This window comes from Parasteatoda tepidariorum, chromosome 10, assembly GCF_043381705.1.
Source record: "Parasteatoda tepidariorum isolate YZ-2023 chromosome 10, CAS_Ptep_4.0, whole genome shotgun sequence".
Classification (NCBI taxonomy): Eukaryota; Metazoa; Arthropoda; class Arachnida; order Araneae; family Theridiidae; genus Parasteatoda; species Parasteatoda tepidariorum.
This window is the reverse complement of record NC_092213.1, coordinates 25,607,034-25,624,185: the sequence shown is the minus strand read 5'-3', so window position 1 is coordinate 25,624,185 and position 17,152 is coordinate 25,607,034. Positions and strand designations below refer to the sequence as shown.

The following is a 17,152-nucleotide window of genomic DNA, read 5'->3' as shown; positions in this document are numbered from 1 at the left end:
CTATTACTACTACTACTACTATTACTATTACTACTACTATTACTACTACTACTACTACTACTACTACTATTTCCAAGAAAAGCCATCCAGACTGTGTAGTGGTTTGGGAGAGAGCTGATCTCACATCAAAAAGGTCCTGGTTTCGAATCCCAAACAAGGCGTGAATGTTCTTGCATTCTCTATACTATCCGTCCTTACTGTGAGAGCAACGTTGGCCCACCTAATATGATGCCCCTGATAAAGTGGCCAATGAATCTGCCCTACTGATATCTGGATGCCGAGTGTAATCGGTCGGGCAATGGAAAAAGAAGTAAAAAGCTCTCAAGAAAATGCTTTAGCAGCTCTTCAAAACTAAATCTGTGCTCTTCACTGTCAATTGATTTGTTCTCACTCCGTTTTTTCTCACTCCATTACCCTCAACACCTGAAATGGTTCCTTTCGTTTCTTTTCCTTACCTAAAAAAAATATCGATTTTTTTTTCAGCTGAATTTTTTCCGTATAACTAACGTTACGCTTATAGCGCCAGCTGTGCTCCTCTCTCGTTCTGGAATACACAAATAGTATGATTCAGATTACAAAAAACAAAAATAAAGCAACTACTTTTTCCTCCGCTTTTTTAGAGAAGAATTCGATAAAGTTCAACATTGTTTATCTTTTTCATGGATTTAGACAATCCTTAATTTATCATTTCTTACCTTTTCTTTTTCTTTTTTATTTTTCTTATCTTTCCTTTATATTATTTCCATCCGTATATTTCCCATTCGTTGCATGTAGAACAGTGTATTTTAATTATGTATTTGATTTTAATATTCAAACGGAAATAATACCTCTATGAATCAAATTATCTTTTAATTGTAAAAAATAAAGAAATTCCATTTTTAAAATAATTGATGCATTATAATTAAAAAGGGGGATGAAATTTGTGCATCGTTTTATCGTTAACAATCTTAAATTTGGTTTTATGTTCTGCAGTTGAATTTGCAGACTTGGAGCTAAATCTAGCTAAAAATTCGTTTTCTGTATTGCTATAAATTGAAAAATAAAAATAATTGCTATAATCGTAGAAAATATTTTTTAGGGAAACATATTTCTTTATTAACGCCATTAGTTATTTTATTTTGATTTGAAAAGCGCAATGTGAAATACTGCTGCATTTTTTTATAAATGCATTTCTTTTTCCTAATTATATGCATTTGTTTTTAAAAAAATTTCTTATTTCTTTCGCATTTGCATTTTTTTTCAATAATAATGCTGTAAGTATAAAATTATAAATAATAAGTAAGTGATGGATTATTGATTGATTTCAAATATAATTACAGATACCAAACAGTTAAAAAAAAACTGCTTAAAAATAGTCACGGAACCCCTTTTGCTATCCCAGGGAACCCTAGAATTCTGCTGAACACCATTTGGAAACTGCTGGTCTAAACAATAGAGCAATAAAAATATTAAAATATTAATATAATACGCATGAGACAATATCTATACTGCATTTGGAGTATAACCCTGTTTTGCGTGCTTATCTTTCCCAAAAATCGCCAATTGGATGCCTGCAAGTGAGGTCATCGTTGGTAAATAGTGGCAGTTGTCGATTCAAAAGCCAAGGAGGTTCAACGTATGCGCGTGTTGTCACTTACAGGTATCCAATTAAATCTGATTTAAATCACATAGTTAAGCAAAATTACTTCACTTCTTTTCGAGATGCAAGTACCCTATTATATATATTTAAAATTATTATTAAAGGGTAAATCATACTTTTCTGTAATTTTTACTTTTTCCAAACTCCTACTTTTTCCTTGTTTATACTTTTCTTAAGAGGTTTTAATCACTTGTAACTTTCCCTCTTATACTTTTGCTTATTCAAATATTTCATTTGTTCATAATTTCTCTTACAAATATATTTTATTTACTTAAAATTTTAACTTAGAATATTTGTATACTTATGTCTTACGTTTCTTTTCCCTTCTAATTTTCGATAATATTATTCATTTACTAATTAATTTTATTCAATTGTATAATTTCACTTATAGCCGTTAACTCACATATTTCATTTACTTATACGTTTATTTTTACTTCTAATATTTGCTTACTCATTACCTTTACATTTGTACTGATTATCTCAAAAACTTATTCAATCCCGACTTTTAAGAGTTAAATTTATTTTCTAGTAAAACCACAAATTTTGAATAATAATTACCTTAAATAAATTTTTCGAAAAAGAACCAGCCATTTTCGGTCAACCAACAAATAAAATAAACTCCATTACTTTAGTCTAACGGTAAAAATAAATAACAGCTGATTTTCACTGTTTGCTCTCCATTAGCTGTTACTCCAAACAGAAATAGGACACGAGTACTCCAATAAATGTAGTATTAAGGAAATGTTGTACTATTCTCTTCAATTTCTTTCTTTCCTTCCTGTTCAAATAGAGAAGATATTCAGGAACTCTTATCTGCCTTCTTGAAAGATTGAATTCATTTCAGTTCCAGTGGTTCCTAGTTTGACGATTGGTGCTATCAGAAAATTTTATGAACCTCTTAATTTAATTAGAAATTAAGTTTGAAAATTTTAAATGCTAGACTATTATTTATGCGTAATTTATATTTATATCCCTCTTAAACGGCACCATAAACTCGGGTATTTCCTTATACTGACAGCACCATATTTTTTTTTCATTTTATTCAGTTGCCTTTAGTAATAGTTTAATAGTGTTAAAAAATTATTTATAATTTAAATATTTATTTTGTCAGATTATTTTAAGTAATAATTTAAGTAGAGTTTAATAGTTATTCGCTAAGTATTTATTTAGAATAATTTTGTATTTTTATAGAAATAAAATTTTAGCTACGAAGTAATTATTTAGATTTATTTTTGTCTTCGGATCATTCTCAGGGATGTTTCCTAGACCGTCGCCAATGGCCCGTTCTGTAGTTCTAGTGTGACATAAATAAAGTATCTACTTTCAAATTTAAGCGTAACTGATTTCCAAAAAGATGTCTAAGCTGACGACCCTTCACTTACCAGTCCACTGGCAATCCATCAATGACCAATCACTTACAGGTGGACCAATAGGAATATGTTTCTATTGGAATGAGGATGCTAATCTTCCAATAGGAATGCGTTTCCTTTGGAATGATATAACAAATCTTCCAATAGGAATACGTTTCTATCGCAATGAGAATACGAATCATCCAATAGGAATAGTGCAAACAGCTAATTGCTATTACAACAACCACAAAATTATGAAATTTGATTGATTTATTCCACTCAGGTGATATAGTTCAGCCTCTGACTTGGGCATCTCTATTTAGATAATTCTAGCATGGGCTACGAAAAGCTAAAACAAACTGAGCTATAAGTTGAACTAATATTACAGATTAAAAGCTATGGTGACTGATGCACGTTAAATCTGTCGAGTCACAAAGCCTTCCATGTTCTCATAACAAATCACATCTCTGGAGATACTGATTCAGGAGTTTCCTCGTCTTCTGGATTGGTTCAAAATTACAAGGTTACGGAGTTGAACATTACCAGTCGTAAACTCAAAAACTGGGTCGGCTGTCCAACGATGGATATAAAATAAAATAGATTAAAAGCAAAGAGTTGATATAAATAAACCGTTCCATATTTGTATTAAATATGCTTTTCAATTTACGTTTGTGACATAAAAATTTAAAGCTATATTTTTATTTATATATGTTAGTTAAAATATAGTATAAAATTGTTGCATCCCCAAACTCTGAAGTATATAAATGAAATTTTATACATTATTTGCTTACAATGTAATTTCCAAGAAACACTGAAATTCAAATAATAGAAATCGTAATCGATATAAATTGAAATAAATGTTTATAAATCAGAAGTTTTATATGATGCATACGTTGCATATTTTTAGAATTTCAGTTTAAAACAAACAGCATCATTTTTCAAAAAACTAGTCTAGACTAAAATTATTAAGTTTACATTGTAAGTGCGAAGCGATCGGGAAAAAACTGTGGAAATAAGTCCGAGAGATGGCGAACACAGCAAGCAGAGGCTTGAGTCGCTAGCTTTATTTGATATTCTAAATAACTTGTACACTTTAAAAATATTGGCATATGAAATCGCCCTGCATATCTTTCACTGTGATTGGGTATTTTCATTTGTATATTGTTTTGTTTAAAGTACGAATATACTAGAATCCACGAGTTTCGTGTAAAATTAGAAACAACTATAAACGGAAGTTTTGTTTATTTAAAAATACAAAAAAATATTTTCATGAGATTCTATATTATCGGAAGTGAATCTCTGATAGTTACTGGCCGGATCTTAGACATTAAGTTCCGGTTCTTAGGCTGAAACCATTGCATTATAGTGGGATGGGAACCACTAAAACACTATGAAAAAGATAGTAAATCAAACACCGAATTTTTAGCTCAATAAATTGAACCCCAGTCGACGCAGTTTTAGATGATCCCTCTACCCACCACAAAATATGCGTAGCTATTTACCTATGAAAAAGGAGCTATTTATCCATGAAAGGGAACTATTTATCCATGAAAAAATATTGATTTGAATAAATTTTCATTTTGAGAAATGCATGGGGGAAAAAACGGTATTTCCATAACTCTGATAACAGGAAACTTAAGTTTCGAGAAGAACTTAAGTAATTTAACGGAGACATTTTGAAGTTTTACAAAAAATAACAGTGTATATGTGACTGGCAAAGTATGAAATGCCAGCATTATATATAATGCTTGACGTTTTTAGGCAAAGTATGAAATATGAGAAGTATTACATACTTTGTCTAGAAATTATATATAATGCCGGATGCTATTTAGGAAAAGTATGAAATAAACGTCCTGATGAGGTTATTACGTAAATGATGTGCATGTTACTGTGAATGACCGAAATCGGTGATTGTTGACTTTCACCTGTGAATGTTGACAATCACATAGTCGCTTTGGTGAATGTCCGAAATATTTATTACATCCGATTTGATATTAATTTATTCGTGGATATAATTACATTTATTCGATATTTTAATACTTACTGACGATAGATTAGAAGAAATATCATTGTTAGGAGTATTGGGCAAATATATACCGGGCAGTGGCCCTTAACCTTAAAACATCAGTGTAGCGTATACCGGGCAAATGTGTACCGGGCAATGGTTTTTCATAAAAACGGACCATCAAGGGCCACTGTGCGGTATACATTTGCCTGTTGTTGATTTGATGTTTCTTCTAATCTATCGTCAGTAAGTATTAAAATATCGAATAAATGTAATTATATCCACGAATAAATTAATATCAAATCTGATGTAATAAATATTTCGGACATTCACCAAAGCCACTATATGATTGTCAACATTCACCGGTGAAAGTCAACAACCACCGATTTCGGTCATTCGCAGTAACATGCACATCATTTACATAATAACCTCTTCAGGACGTTTATTTCATACTTTGCCTAAATAGCATCCGGCATTATATATAATGCCTAGGCAATGTGTGAAATATAAATCATTTCATACTTTGCCGACTAGTTTTAGGCATTCTATATAATGCCAGATTTCATACTTTACCGGTAACATATACATACAAATAATTTCAACATAACCATCGTCAGAAAAATACTCCTTATCAAAGGCACACTTCTGATACGCAGCCGAAGAAAAAAAGAAAAAGATGAAGAGAAAAGTCAATATACGAACCAATGATGTGGCAAAAGGAAAAGATGTCTGCTATATAAAGAGGGAAATATAATAATGTAAAGGAGTTGACTTGCATGCCACAAATAACTTTCTATTTGCCCGACTTTGCTATCGTCAAAGAGCTAGGAAAAGATCAAATTCGATTAGATCCAACTATTTCCCAGCATAAATAGTTCCTAATAGTTACTAAATAAATGCAATTAATAAAACACCAGGCAGAGTAATTCATGTCATAAAGTAACCACTCTCAAAAAATCGGTTCCCTGTATTAATGGTATCTTGAACAGTAACAGTTGCAGTTTTAATACGGTATTAAATTAACCCCTGTTTTAGTTCAAGTTTAGTTTGAGCCATAATATGGGGTATGTAATTTTAGGAAATAATTCAACAAGTAATTTTTTAACTCATCAATTAACTGCACAGAATCCTCTATAAACATTTACTAAAAAATACAAATAATGATCTATCGAAAACATGCTTATCAGTCGATATTCAAAAATTAAGTATAGATGCTTTACTCATTATTTTACAATTTTAAACGCTAAATTTTATTGTGGTATAGTTTGAATTAAACTTTAAACATTCAAATATGTACTGGTTTTAAGCGAGCTAAAAGTAGTGATTATCAATTTTTAATTACTTTATTAAAGCAAATTTGTTTACATACAATTATTTTCAAAATTGACCGTAACAGAAAAACATTATTTTATTACATTATGCATTACATTATTACTTTATTTTATAAACATATTCTGAACTAATAACAATATTTATTTTTTATAATTAGATAACACGTTTTAACATAAAAGTTAACCACTATGCTCAAAGCAATTATTGTCATAACAAATACTATTCATAATACTTACTAATTTAATCAGAGACATGAGCATTAAATTAGTAATAAATATTTTGATTAATAAGTCAGAATTATCGAGTATACTGAATATTTTTATAACACCATCCTCTCTAAAGCGTTACGCTTTTATTACTTCTGAAGCTGCATGAGAAACTTGATCTACGATACTTATTTAATGTTTTATGTAAGTATGTATTACAAAAATTCTTTTTGCTTAAAAAAAATACAAATTTTTTAATAATTTTGAAGTGACTAAGATATTTATTCTAGTAGCTGCCGATAACAAAGGAAACTATCTAATATAGCGTGGCCTCATTAGCAACCGTAAAGAAGTTGAAGCTGCAACTCAATAGTCGAATAAGTTTTTTCAGTTTATCGTCCGCGATTCGAGTTAACTGGAGCAAGTTAGCACTTCTTACTGGTACATTGTATGCTATGTTATTATTTCTGCTTAAGATTTCTTCAAAGCTGGCTAGCATAAAAAAGGCACATTAAAAGCTCGTTAAGGTGTCTACCTCTCCGTGCTTTGGAAGCATGTATGCATAAGATGCTTGTGTGTAGCTTATCATGTTATTGTTATGTAAGCTAGCTATAGCTATAGCCATGCTACGTCAGCTAGTTTCAATACATAACTTATGTAAGAAACAGGTAAAATTTGTTCCACTCTTATTGCAGCTTTACCTTTCAACAGTTCTTAATGCAGCCCCAAAACTGTACTAGACATGTAACTTAAGTAATCCATTTCAGTTTCGGCAACACATATACGTTAAATTCATTGAGTGTTTGTAGCAATGACTTTTTAACAATAACTTTCATAAAATTCAATAAAATAACTAAATTCTATATTTTCAAGATAAGAATATTTTCTCATAAGAATATTTTCTAAGTCTCAATTAGAAAAGAAAGAAATATCCGTTTCTCGCACTTGTAACTAAAAAACAGCATTTAGCAAACCATTTTAACTAAGAATACGAATTGGATATATTTAATTTTTATTTTTTTTTTCTTTAACCAACTAATTAAGTGCGAAACAGTTTTAGGTAAATCGCTCGTCAAATACCTTGAAGCGACGAGGCAGTGCAATTGAATTCCGCACGTAACCGATTCATTTTCGTGCTGCATTTTTATACTCTGTGCTTTCTCTTTTTTAAAGTTTTATTTTCTTGACTTTGAGAATTAATATTGAATTACATTATATTGAGCACAGAAGCCCGCATATGCAAGTAGAATAAATTAAAATAGACATTTATTAAAATACAAAGTTTTGGAATCGGGTCCGTGTTATTAAGACAGGAATGCATTGCAACTAAAGTACTGGATGGTGTTATGAATGTCTTTATTAAATTTAAATTTGAACTATTTTTAATAATTTTATTGAGCAAAGAGGATTGATTTACATTTTTCATTCAAAACTTTTATATAAAAATAATTTCATGATATTACAACATTTATTTTGTTGTTATAGAACAGTGGTTACCAACTGGCGGCCCACACCCAGCCCGCGAACTAAAATATATTAGTTGTCATTTTTTTGCGGACAATTTTCGTACAACATACCAACTGTGCAAAAAAAAAATTTCTCAGGTAAACTTCTACTTCTTAATTTAATTCGTAATTCAATACTTTTGTTTTGTACAACTTGATAAAAGTCTGCCAGTAATATTTAATGTTCCTTCAAGCATAAAAGAGTCCTATGTAAAATTTTGATAAAGTTGCTTTTAAGACTGGTGTTTTTAATTGCGGCCCCCGGCCTCATGTAAGTTGGAAATCCCTGTTATAGAATATCTAAAATATGCCCACAAAAAAAAAAAAAAAAAAAAAAAAAAAAAAAAAATTTTTTACTAGAACTTTAGTTACTCGATTTAGTGTTAGTAACAACAAAATCTTTCCACCATTCCACTATCTAGAATGCTCAAATAACTGACAAAATATCTTTTCAGTCTACTTAGATTTTTTATTTACTTTACTATTATTGTGCGACGGAAGTTAGTATTTTTAACACTTTAAAATTAAATAAGATGACACTGGTTTGAAAACTGATTAAAAACATTTATTCATTGAAAAAAAAAACATGATTGAAATTCAAAAGAGAAAAAAAAGAAAAGTTTTCTAATCTTTCACTTTTTCAGCTTTATTTTCAAACAAAACATTTTTATCCATTCCTATTTAACAAGGATATTGTCTAATTGCCAGCTTATCTTCGATTTGGGGTTGCAAGCTTTGTTGAAGATCGTGTTTTGCGGCGGCCAGGATCTAAGAGTCCAAGGGAAGGGACACGTTTACTCCTCGGCGACGGTTCAGGAAACAAGTAACTGAAATAAAATGTAAAGTTATTATATCTGATCAGTTTCCTGACTTGGAGTTTTTGGAGCTCTCAACAAAATGTCCTTACAATATAGTTCGAAAACAGAGAAAAAAGTTTAATTGGTTTTTATCTTAAGAGAAGAGTGGAAATACTCCATAATTCTCTTTTTGCTGCAAGCAAGCGATTTTGTGTTTAAAGCAAACTTTTCAATATAATACAAAATACTGTTCAACACTGCACCAACATTATTTTTCAATGTTCTCATCAAAATAAAGATTCAAATGCAATATACATTTAGAATATCATAATTTGATTGATGCATTTTAAACAAAACCCATTCATCATGAAAGTAACTTAGGAAAATAACATAAGGACAATTTTTTGGTTCAACGGGATACCTGCAAGTGACGTAATGTGGTTATCTCAATCCAGATTGGTTGTTGAAACGCGGCATTTGTTTACTTTAGCAACTGTTCTTTCCATTCTATTTCAAGTAAGCCAAGCCTGTTAAGTATCAATAATCGTAAGTGACACATTTAATATTCCTACACAATGATTCAATTCTTTCACTGTATATTTACACAGAGACTTGATACAAAGACGGGCGCGAAGCCATGTAGAACATAAACAAACTTATTATGCCAGGTACACAAAACAAAAATTTATCATGGTAATAATAAAATACATAAGTAGTAAATCTAAGTTAAATAAAAGAAGTAGATGAGAAATAATTATATTTCAACTAACTCGATGCGCGATAAGGCTCTGTATTTAAGTAACTTATCGTTAATTAACATTCTAACTCTGTAGAGAAACATACTTCAACTTTAATACGTCATTTTGCTGATAAGGATTAGCTGGCGCTGACGTCATAGGTCACATGTGTGGGTGTGAAAGTTCTTCCTGCAGTGCAAGTACCCAATTCTACTTACAAAAGTATTTGTAGTACTACCAGAAGCTCTTAGCTGCGTAAATATTTTTTTTTTAAATTATGCATACAGTTTTATTTGTAATTTTAAGCAAACGTTCCTTTTCTTTAATAATGTAAGCGTCGTGACGTCATAGGTTCACGTCATAGGTTACATGTGATTCTGACGTCATAGGTTACATGTGTGGGTTTGAAAGTTCTTCTTGTAGTGCAAGTACCCAGTTCTACTTACTAAAATATTAGTAGTACTTTCAAAAGCTCTTAACTGCGTAAATATTTTTTTTAAAATTATGCATACAGTTTCATTTGTAATTTTAAACAACGTTCCTTTTTTTTAATAATGTAAGTGTCGTGGCGTCATACATAGGTTCACGTCATAGGTTAACATGTGATTCTGACGTCATAGGCTACATGTGTGGGTTTGAAAGTTCTTCTTGAAGTGCAAGTACCCAATTCTACTTACTAAAATATTAGTACTACCAGAAACTCATAACAGCGTAAATATTTTTTTTAATTATGAATACAGTTTTATTTGTAATTTTAAATAACGTTCCTTTTTTTAATAATGTAAATGTTGTGACGCACAAAACAGAAAGATCCACTCAAAACAATTTGAAACATATTTTAAAAGGACCTACTTGGGATCTAGTAAATCATTTGACTCGGCATCCCTGCATGCATAAGCGTTATATATGTTAAAAAATAGGTTTAGAACAATATAAAATGGACATCCAAACACAGATAGTACCAGAATACACTTAAGAAGATATAAAGGCACAGACAGCACGCAAATGGTTGCAACACTCTGAAAAAAAAATATAAAACATATTAAAATTCATTAATAGCTGGACAAGCTATGCAGCTAGTGAGGACAAGTTTGATAACTTATTAATTTTTCATTTATCGGTAACTAATTTTTCTCATAATATTTGAGAAAAATCCTTTTTTTTTCTTGAAAAAAAAGTACTCACGATAGGAACTATAAACAGTGTGCAAAATAAAAGACAGACCACTCTAAATAACTTTTGATCTAAAGCTCGGATTCACGTTATGGGACTCAATCTTAATGGTTTGTGGGGCTACCTCAAATAGGCTAATTAATTAGTGCAGGCGATATTTTAAATTACGAAATCAGGCACAAAAACGTACTTTCTCTGATCATACCTTTTTTTTTTTTGACTGATTTGAATTTCTGACCCCCAAAATATAGGGGGTAGTCCGGAAAATATGGTCGCAATAGTTTGGTCAGTAGAGCAGTCCAAAGTTTGAGACCCTTAATGTTAATTTTACTTTTTACATACTTTGCCATATGTCGCGAACTTTAAAAAGCGAAGACAAATTTTGCATGCACTTATAAGATTAAAATTTATTTTTTACGTGGATAAATAAATTTAAAATCTTTGGATAAATAAATTTTATAATTGTATGCAAAAAATTTTTCAATTTGCTTAAAATCTTCTCGAGATATGGCAAAAAATACACAAAAAGTAAAATTAGCATTAAAAGGTCCCGATTTCGGGCTGATCTCCGGACCATTTTAGGGGAGCAGAAATACGAATTGGTCGATCAAAGACTTGGTTTAGTCCGAAAAAGTACGTTTTCGTGCCTGCTTTCGTAACTAAAATTATCATTTAATTAGCCTATTTGAGATCACCCCTTCGAATCATCAAGAATGAGTCTTAGAACGTGAACATCTGATCATTAGATCAAAAGTTATTCAAGGTGGTCCGTTTTCTATTTTGCCCACGGTACATCTATTTCGAACAGAAGTGATCATAGTTTTATAAACATTTATAAACAACGACCACTCTATCAACATAATGCATAACACTTTTTTTTTGTCTTAATCACATTTAGAATCTGAGTTTGTGAGTAAGTTTGCTTTGTTGCTAAGGTCTTGGATTCTTTTGAAGGTAAAACTCTTTTTTATCTTCAAATCTTCAATGATCAATTCTTTTCGTTTAGGTTTCGTTAGATACGTTTTAGATAGCTGATTTCTACTGAATTAATTAACATAGAATCAATTTTGATTTGATTCCTTTTTAATATCCAGTTTCAACTTGATGATGAAATGGTCCCAGTGGACAAGACACGGACTTAGCGATATTTCCCTCGCTGGTGCAATTCAAAAACAGAAAATTGTACCGTTCGCTGGTGAGCTGCTATAATTTTATGTATAACAAAAAAATAAACATAAATAAACATAAATTAACTTTTTTTTCATTTAGTTTTTGGTTGATTTTTATGTTTTTAAATATATAAATAAAACATTTTTAAAAAATGCTTACAGAAGTCTAGATTTTTTGGTAACTTTACCGTTTGCAACCAGTTAGCCACAAAGTACTCTTCTTAATTTATCTGTTAAATTACATACTTTTTACAAACTTGATAAAACATCATCTTTAAAAAGTGGACTAATATAAAGGCTTTATGCTAAACTTTTTACTTGAGATTGAAATCATTTATAGAGTTAAAGTATTCTACAAAATTAATATAATTTAAAAAATAAATAACATCAAATGTGTTACATTTGTAATCAATTCATATTCCTTCATTGAAAGTAGAATGGGGCTTGTCCACATTATCCTCGCAACCATATGTCTGCACTAACACCACGAAGACACGTGTTTGTTTATGCCTAATTTTAGTTAATTTAAACTCTCAATCTCATCACATCACAAAAAGGCATCAACATTCTTTACTTTATCAGAAGTTTTTTTGTTTATTTTTTAAATAAACAATGAATTTTAATTTCAAATACAAAATCTCTCGTATGCTTTGCTTTTCTGTATATCTACCCCTCTTGTACGTATGTATTTACCATCTACTTTAGCTGAAGAACCCAAAAACAAATGAGGTTTTATATAAAAAACAGGAAATAATAAGAGAACAAAAAAGTTTATTGAATTTTCTTCTGAATAATTTAGCCAAATCTAGTTTCTTAAAAGTAAACTTGCCAGATTAAATGACCAATATACAAATCCGGCCAGAGTTCAGGTTGATTTGTTTCAAAATTGGCAGGCAATTTCATACATTTCAAAACTGGTCTTATTTAAAACTTTTTTTTTACTAACCATTCTATGTTTGGTCAATGCCATGCTTAAATTCAGTAACATAGTTAAATTATTGTTGTTCATAGCATTTTGCGTTCAGAAGATGGTTTTATTCTCAAGCAGACATGACAAATTTCATTGATTTGTGTTTAGATTTACATTTCGTGACCAAATTATCGAGAAACAATATTGGGGAGGACTGCGGAAAGACGTAACGGAAGGCGTAGCCAAAAAATCCAATTAAGGAATTAATTCAAGTTAAATTACTGTTTCGAACACACTTTTACTCAAAATAGTTAATTTAATCAATGATAAACGTTTAATATCGTGAATAAAAAGTTTCAAATGAATTGAAGCTTCAGAGAAGTTTAATGATAAGCCACATTTTCCAAATTGTTCAGCGTAACTATTATCGATCATTAATTATAATTTTGAGTCGAACTGAAATTGTCATGTTTGTACTGTGTATCATAATTCCTCCAATTTGAAATTCTGGAATCATGTAAAGTACCTGGAAACAATACAAAGGGATATATTGATGCAAATATAGTCCCTTGAGAAATACTGTTACGTGTCACAACATTCCTTTAAGTCTTCTAATTTCATTTCTTTGTCTTTTTTTTTCTTTTTTACAACCATCGTTGAACAGCAGACCCAATTTTTGGTTTTACGACTACTAATGTTCAACTCCGTAGCCTTGTAATTTCGAGCTAAATCCAGAAGACAAGGGAACTCCTGGATGAAGTACAGGGAGAAATTTGCTTTCGTAGAGGACTTTTAGATGGAACTAACCCATATTTGCGTTATATGGACAGGAAGACCACGAGAACCTCCCCCAGTTAGCCTGATGGCAAGGGGACTCTAACCCATGATCCGTCTACCACTGAGAATATTTCACATCAGTTCATAGCTTGAGAGGAGGAAAGAGTATGAACTGAATTGTGCACGTAATCAACAACAAACAAACACCAATTAACAGTTTTTACTTTTTGAAATCGCCAAACTTACCTGTGCGAAAAGAGTTGTACTTTGTTTTATGGAAAGTTGAGAGCGAGTTGGTGGAAATCGACTAATAATAACTTGGGAAATTATGAATGCTAAAATACACCTGGATACAGCAAGGAAAAAAAGGTTGAATGATGGATATATTAGGCGTCCGATGCTTTCTTTCAAGACAAAATTTTTGGCGGGGGAGAAAAAGAGTGTAATCATGGCGATGATGTTGAAAGCGTCTTTATTTTGATAAAAGCCATCCTTTATCCATTTTGAGGGTGGTGTGGAAACTGAAATTTAAAACATTAAATATCATAATTTATACTTCTTTTCATACCAGTATTAAAAAGAATTTGTTGAAACTAATTCGAGAGTGTATTTGAAGGTAGAGAATATTTATTTTTGATCTGTCAATATACTTTTCCATTAGTTGGGCACTATTCGAAAATCAGCAATGGATTACATGCCAAAATGATCTCCAAATTCTGTAAACAACCGAACTTCGCCAGAATTTAAATGACAGCAGTACTATTGTTTAGAATTACTTTAAGTTCATATCAATAAGGAAGAGATTTTACTGTAATGCTAATTTTTTGCTATTTTTTTATGCAGTTGCTTGTACTCTGTTTTTTAAAGGTGGGAGGGATAATGTCATTGTTTATTACAATTAAAGATTATGATTAAAGATTAATTGTTTTCGTAACTTTTTGCCATTTCTACTTTATTTGTCAAAGGACTTTAACGGTATTACCATTGATTATATTAATTTTAGTACATATTCATTTCGGGGACTGTAAGAAACCCAATACCAGAGTACCTATAATAATACAATAAAGAATCCATAATAGTATATTAGGTACTTCTTATCACTTTACCAATAATATCTAATATCATAATTAAATGTCATTGTCGTAGATTAATATGAAACCTTTTTTTTTAATAATTTGTGGAGAAAACACAAGAAAGAAACTTTTTGTTAAACTTGTGAAATATTAAAAAATTATAAATGTTGCTCTAAAATAAAATAAAATTTCTAATTACAAAATTTTGCACTCAATAGCTTTTAAATAATTAAAAGAAATGCTTTTGAATAATAAGGATTATTAAATGAAAGGTCTAAGTTTCTAAGTTAAGGTCTATCGGTTCTAAGGACCGAGCGTGCGATTGCTATTCCTAGTTGTCTCTAAACACGAATATTGGTCTTTTAATTATGTCACAAACAGATACGTGATGAGCCTTAATACCACGAGGAATTGTCGAAGAATATCAATATTTAACAGTATATGAAAATATTTTTCCGTTTTAAATCATTTGTATTATTATACATTGTTATATATTGGTATAGATTTTAGTTTAGTTTTTATATATTGGTATAGATTATAGAGTTTAGTTTAGTTCTGTAATTAGGCGAGTGGGAGATTTTTTTCCCTGAATTTTTACTTATTCAATTTTTCTGTTCAGTTGGAACTAGTCGTTCTATGTAAATATGTGCTTAGACATTCATGTGCTTAGGCACAGAAATGTAGCTTTATTTGTGTGGGACACACTGTGTAAATAAGTGTAAAGAATTTTGAGAAGTTAAAAATTTAAAATAATGGGGAAAGCTTAGTATTTCTAAAATGCATGTTTTACTGGAGGGAAAATTTCTGGTGAAGCATAAACTTGACTAAAAAAATTTATGTATGGCATTTAAGAACGTATACAATAATTTCATTTTTAAGTTTAGAATGTATCTATTGATTATGCGAAATTTCTCCAAGTGACAAAACTGCTTTTCCTGATTTAATAAAGTTCGAGGACTAAAAATGGTGTCGGTTGTTTACGTAAACCTAAATTCACACTATCCTTTAATTAACTTAAAGTATAACTATGGAATACGAATGAATCTATGCTAATACTACAAAAGTGCTAAACAGTAAGATAATATCAACCAATTTATTAAAATTAATGTCACAAACTTACTTCTTCTATTCGCCATCTAAAGAATAGAAGCTGAAAATATTGAATTTAATTGAAAAATTTGAAATTGAAATGAAACAAAACAATTTTCTCATCTGTTTCTCGCGGTAATAAGCTGGACTAAACTAAAACTAAATATGCTGAAATTAACCAACCATTAAAGTAGTCTAAGAAATTAATAAAAATACATAAGCACTGCTACTGCTTAGGGTGTTCACTGTTACTGATTTTAAGTGCAGGTTGACGTCTCCCATCTATTAAACCTAAATTCTTGTTTTAACCCTGGACTACTAGCACTTCTACTCATTTTGTCACTATGTACTTTTTATTATTTTTGTTTTAGTCTTTATACGTTTTAAAAGTTAATGATAGATTTAAGGACTTAATTGTTCTGTCGACAAACTCTGATGTTTAAATATGTGTATGCAAGGGGAATTTTATAGCACTTTGTGGCTCCATACCCTGCTCGCTCTGCTCACCAACCACCGTGTTTATCTCTCAAGTCATTTAATTTCTGAAATATATGATTGTTATAATTTTATGTAAGAACAGTTTGTTAATATGTTAATCATAAGAAAATGAGCGATTAGTTGGATTTGAGAAAAAAAATAATAGTACTACAAAATATTTGAAATTAGAAATATAGAATGTCTGACCAAACAAAAAGTAATAAATGAAAAGACCTTTTATTTGTTTACAATATGCATCGAAAACAATATGTTATATAACAGTTCATAATAGAAACAGATGTATATCTCTTGAGCTTTTATATTTTTAAATGTAGTTTCATATAACTATAAGTAGATCAGCCGACAATATTTTTACTAAAAGTTGATATTAATAATAATTTAACTAATAATTAAATAACTAATAATTTAATCTTATTTTTTTTATTCTGTGAAACTCCTTGCACAATTTCCACACACCTTTTTAATTTCAAGTTTCAAATTTTTATTGTTTTTAAGTAACAAAACAAAACCCAAAGTTTAGTTGTTGTTGTTTTTTTTTTTGTTTTCGTGTGCATGGATTTTCAAAGTACATCAAAGTCTGTACGATAGCAGCTGCCAAATTCGGTGCCACTTCACTATAAAGAACAGATCTTAGGTTGTCCTCAAGTGGCATCATTCACAATTTCAGAACACACTGGGTACTCGAAAATGTGTCTCAATGTTAACATGACATCCGTGCAGTTTCTGCAGGGAGCATATGTCTTGGTCTTGTCCGGAAGAATCTTCATCTCTTTGAAATGATTGAATTATCCATGGGAAAGGGGTTGACAGAGCATAAGAAAGGTTGGACTTCTGCCAGTTGGTCTGCATTTATTTCCCTCCTACCACCCATCTGACTGTCAGTGAATTTCACC

At 30.5% G+C, this 17,152-nt stretch overlaps 1 protein-coding gene across 1 annotated transcript; it reads right to left on the bottom strand.

The window, feature by feature from the left end:
- Nucleotides 1-8,592: 8,592 nt before the first annotated feature.
- LOC107452183 (uncharacterized) lies at nt 8,593-15,886 on the bottom strand. The gene is made up of 4 exons (XM_043045057.2): nt 15,793-15,886; nt 13,846-14,120; nt 10,423-10,589; nt 8,593-8,863 (listed from the first exon to the last, which is right to left on the bottom strand). The coding sequence occupies exons 1-4, from the start codon at nt 15,806-15,808 to the stop codon at nt 8,746-8,748; spliced, it is 576 nt and encodes a 191-aa protein (XP_042900991.1). The 5' UTR covers nt 15,809-15,886; the 3' UTR covers nt 8,593-8,745.
- Nucleotides 15,887-17,152: the final 1,266 nt, after the last annotated feature.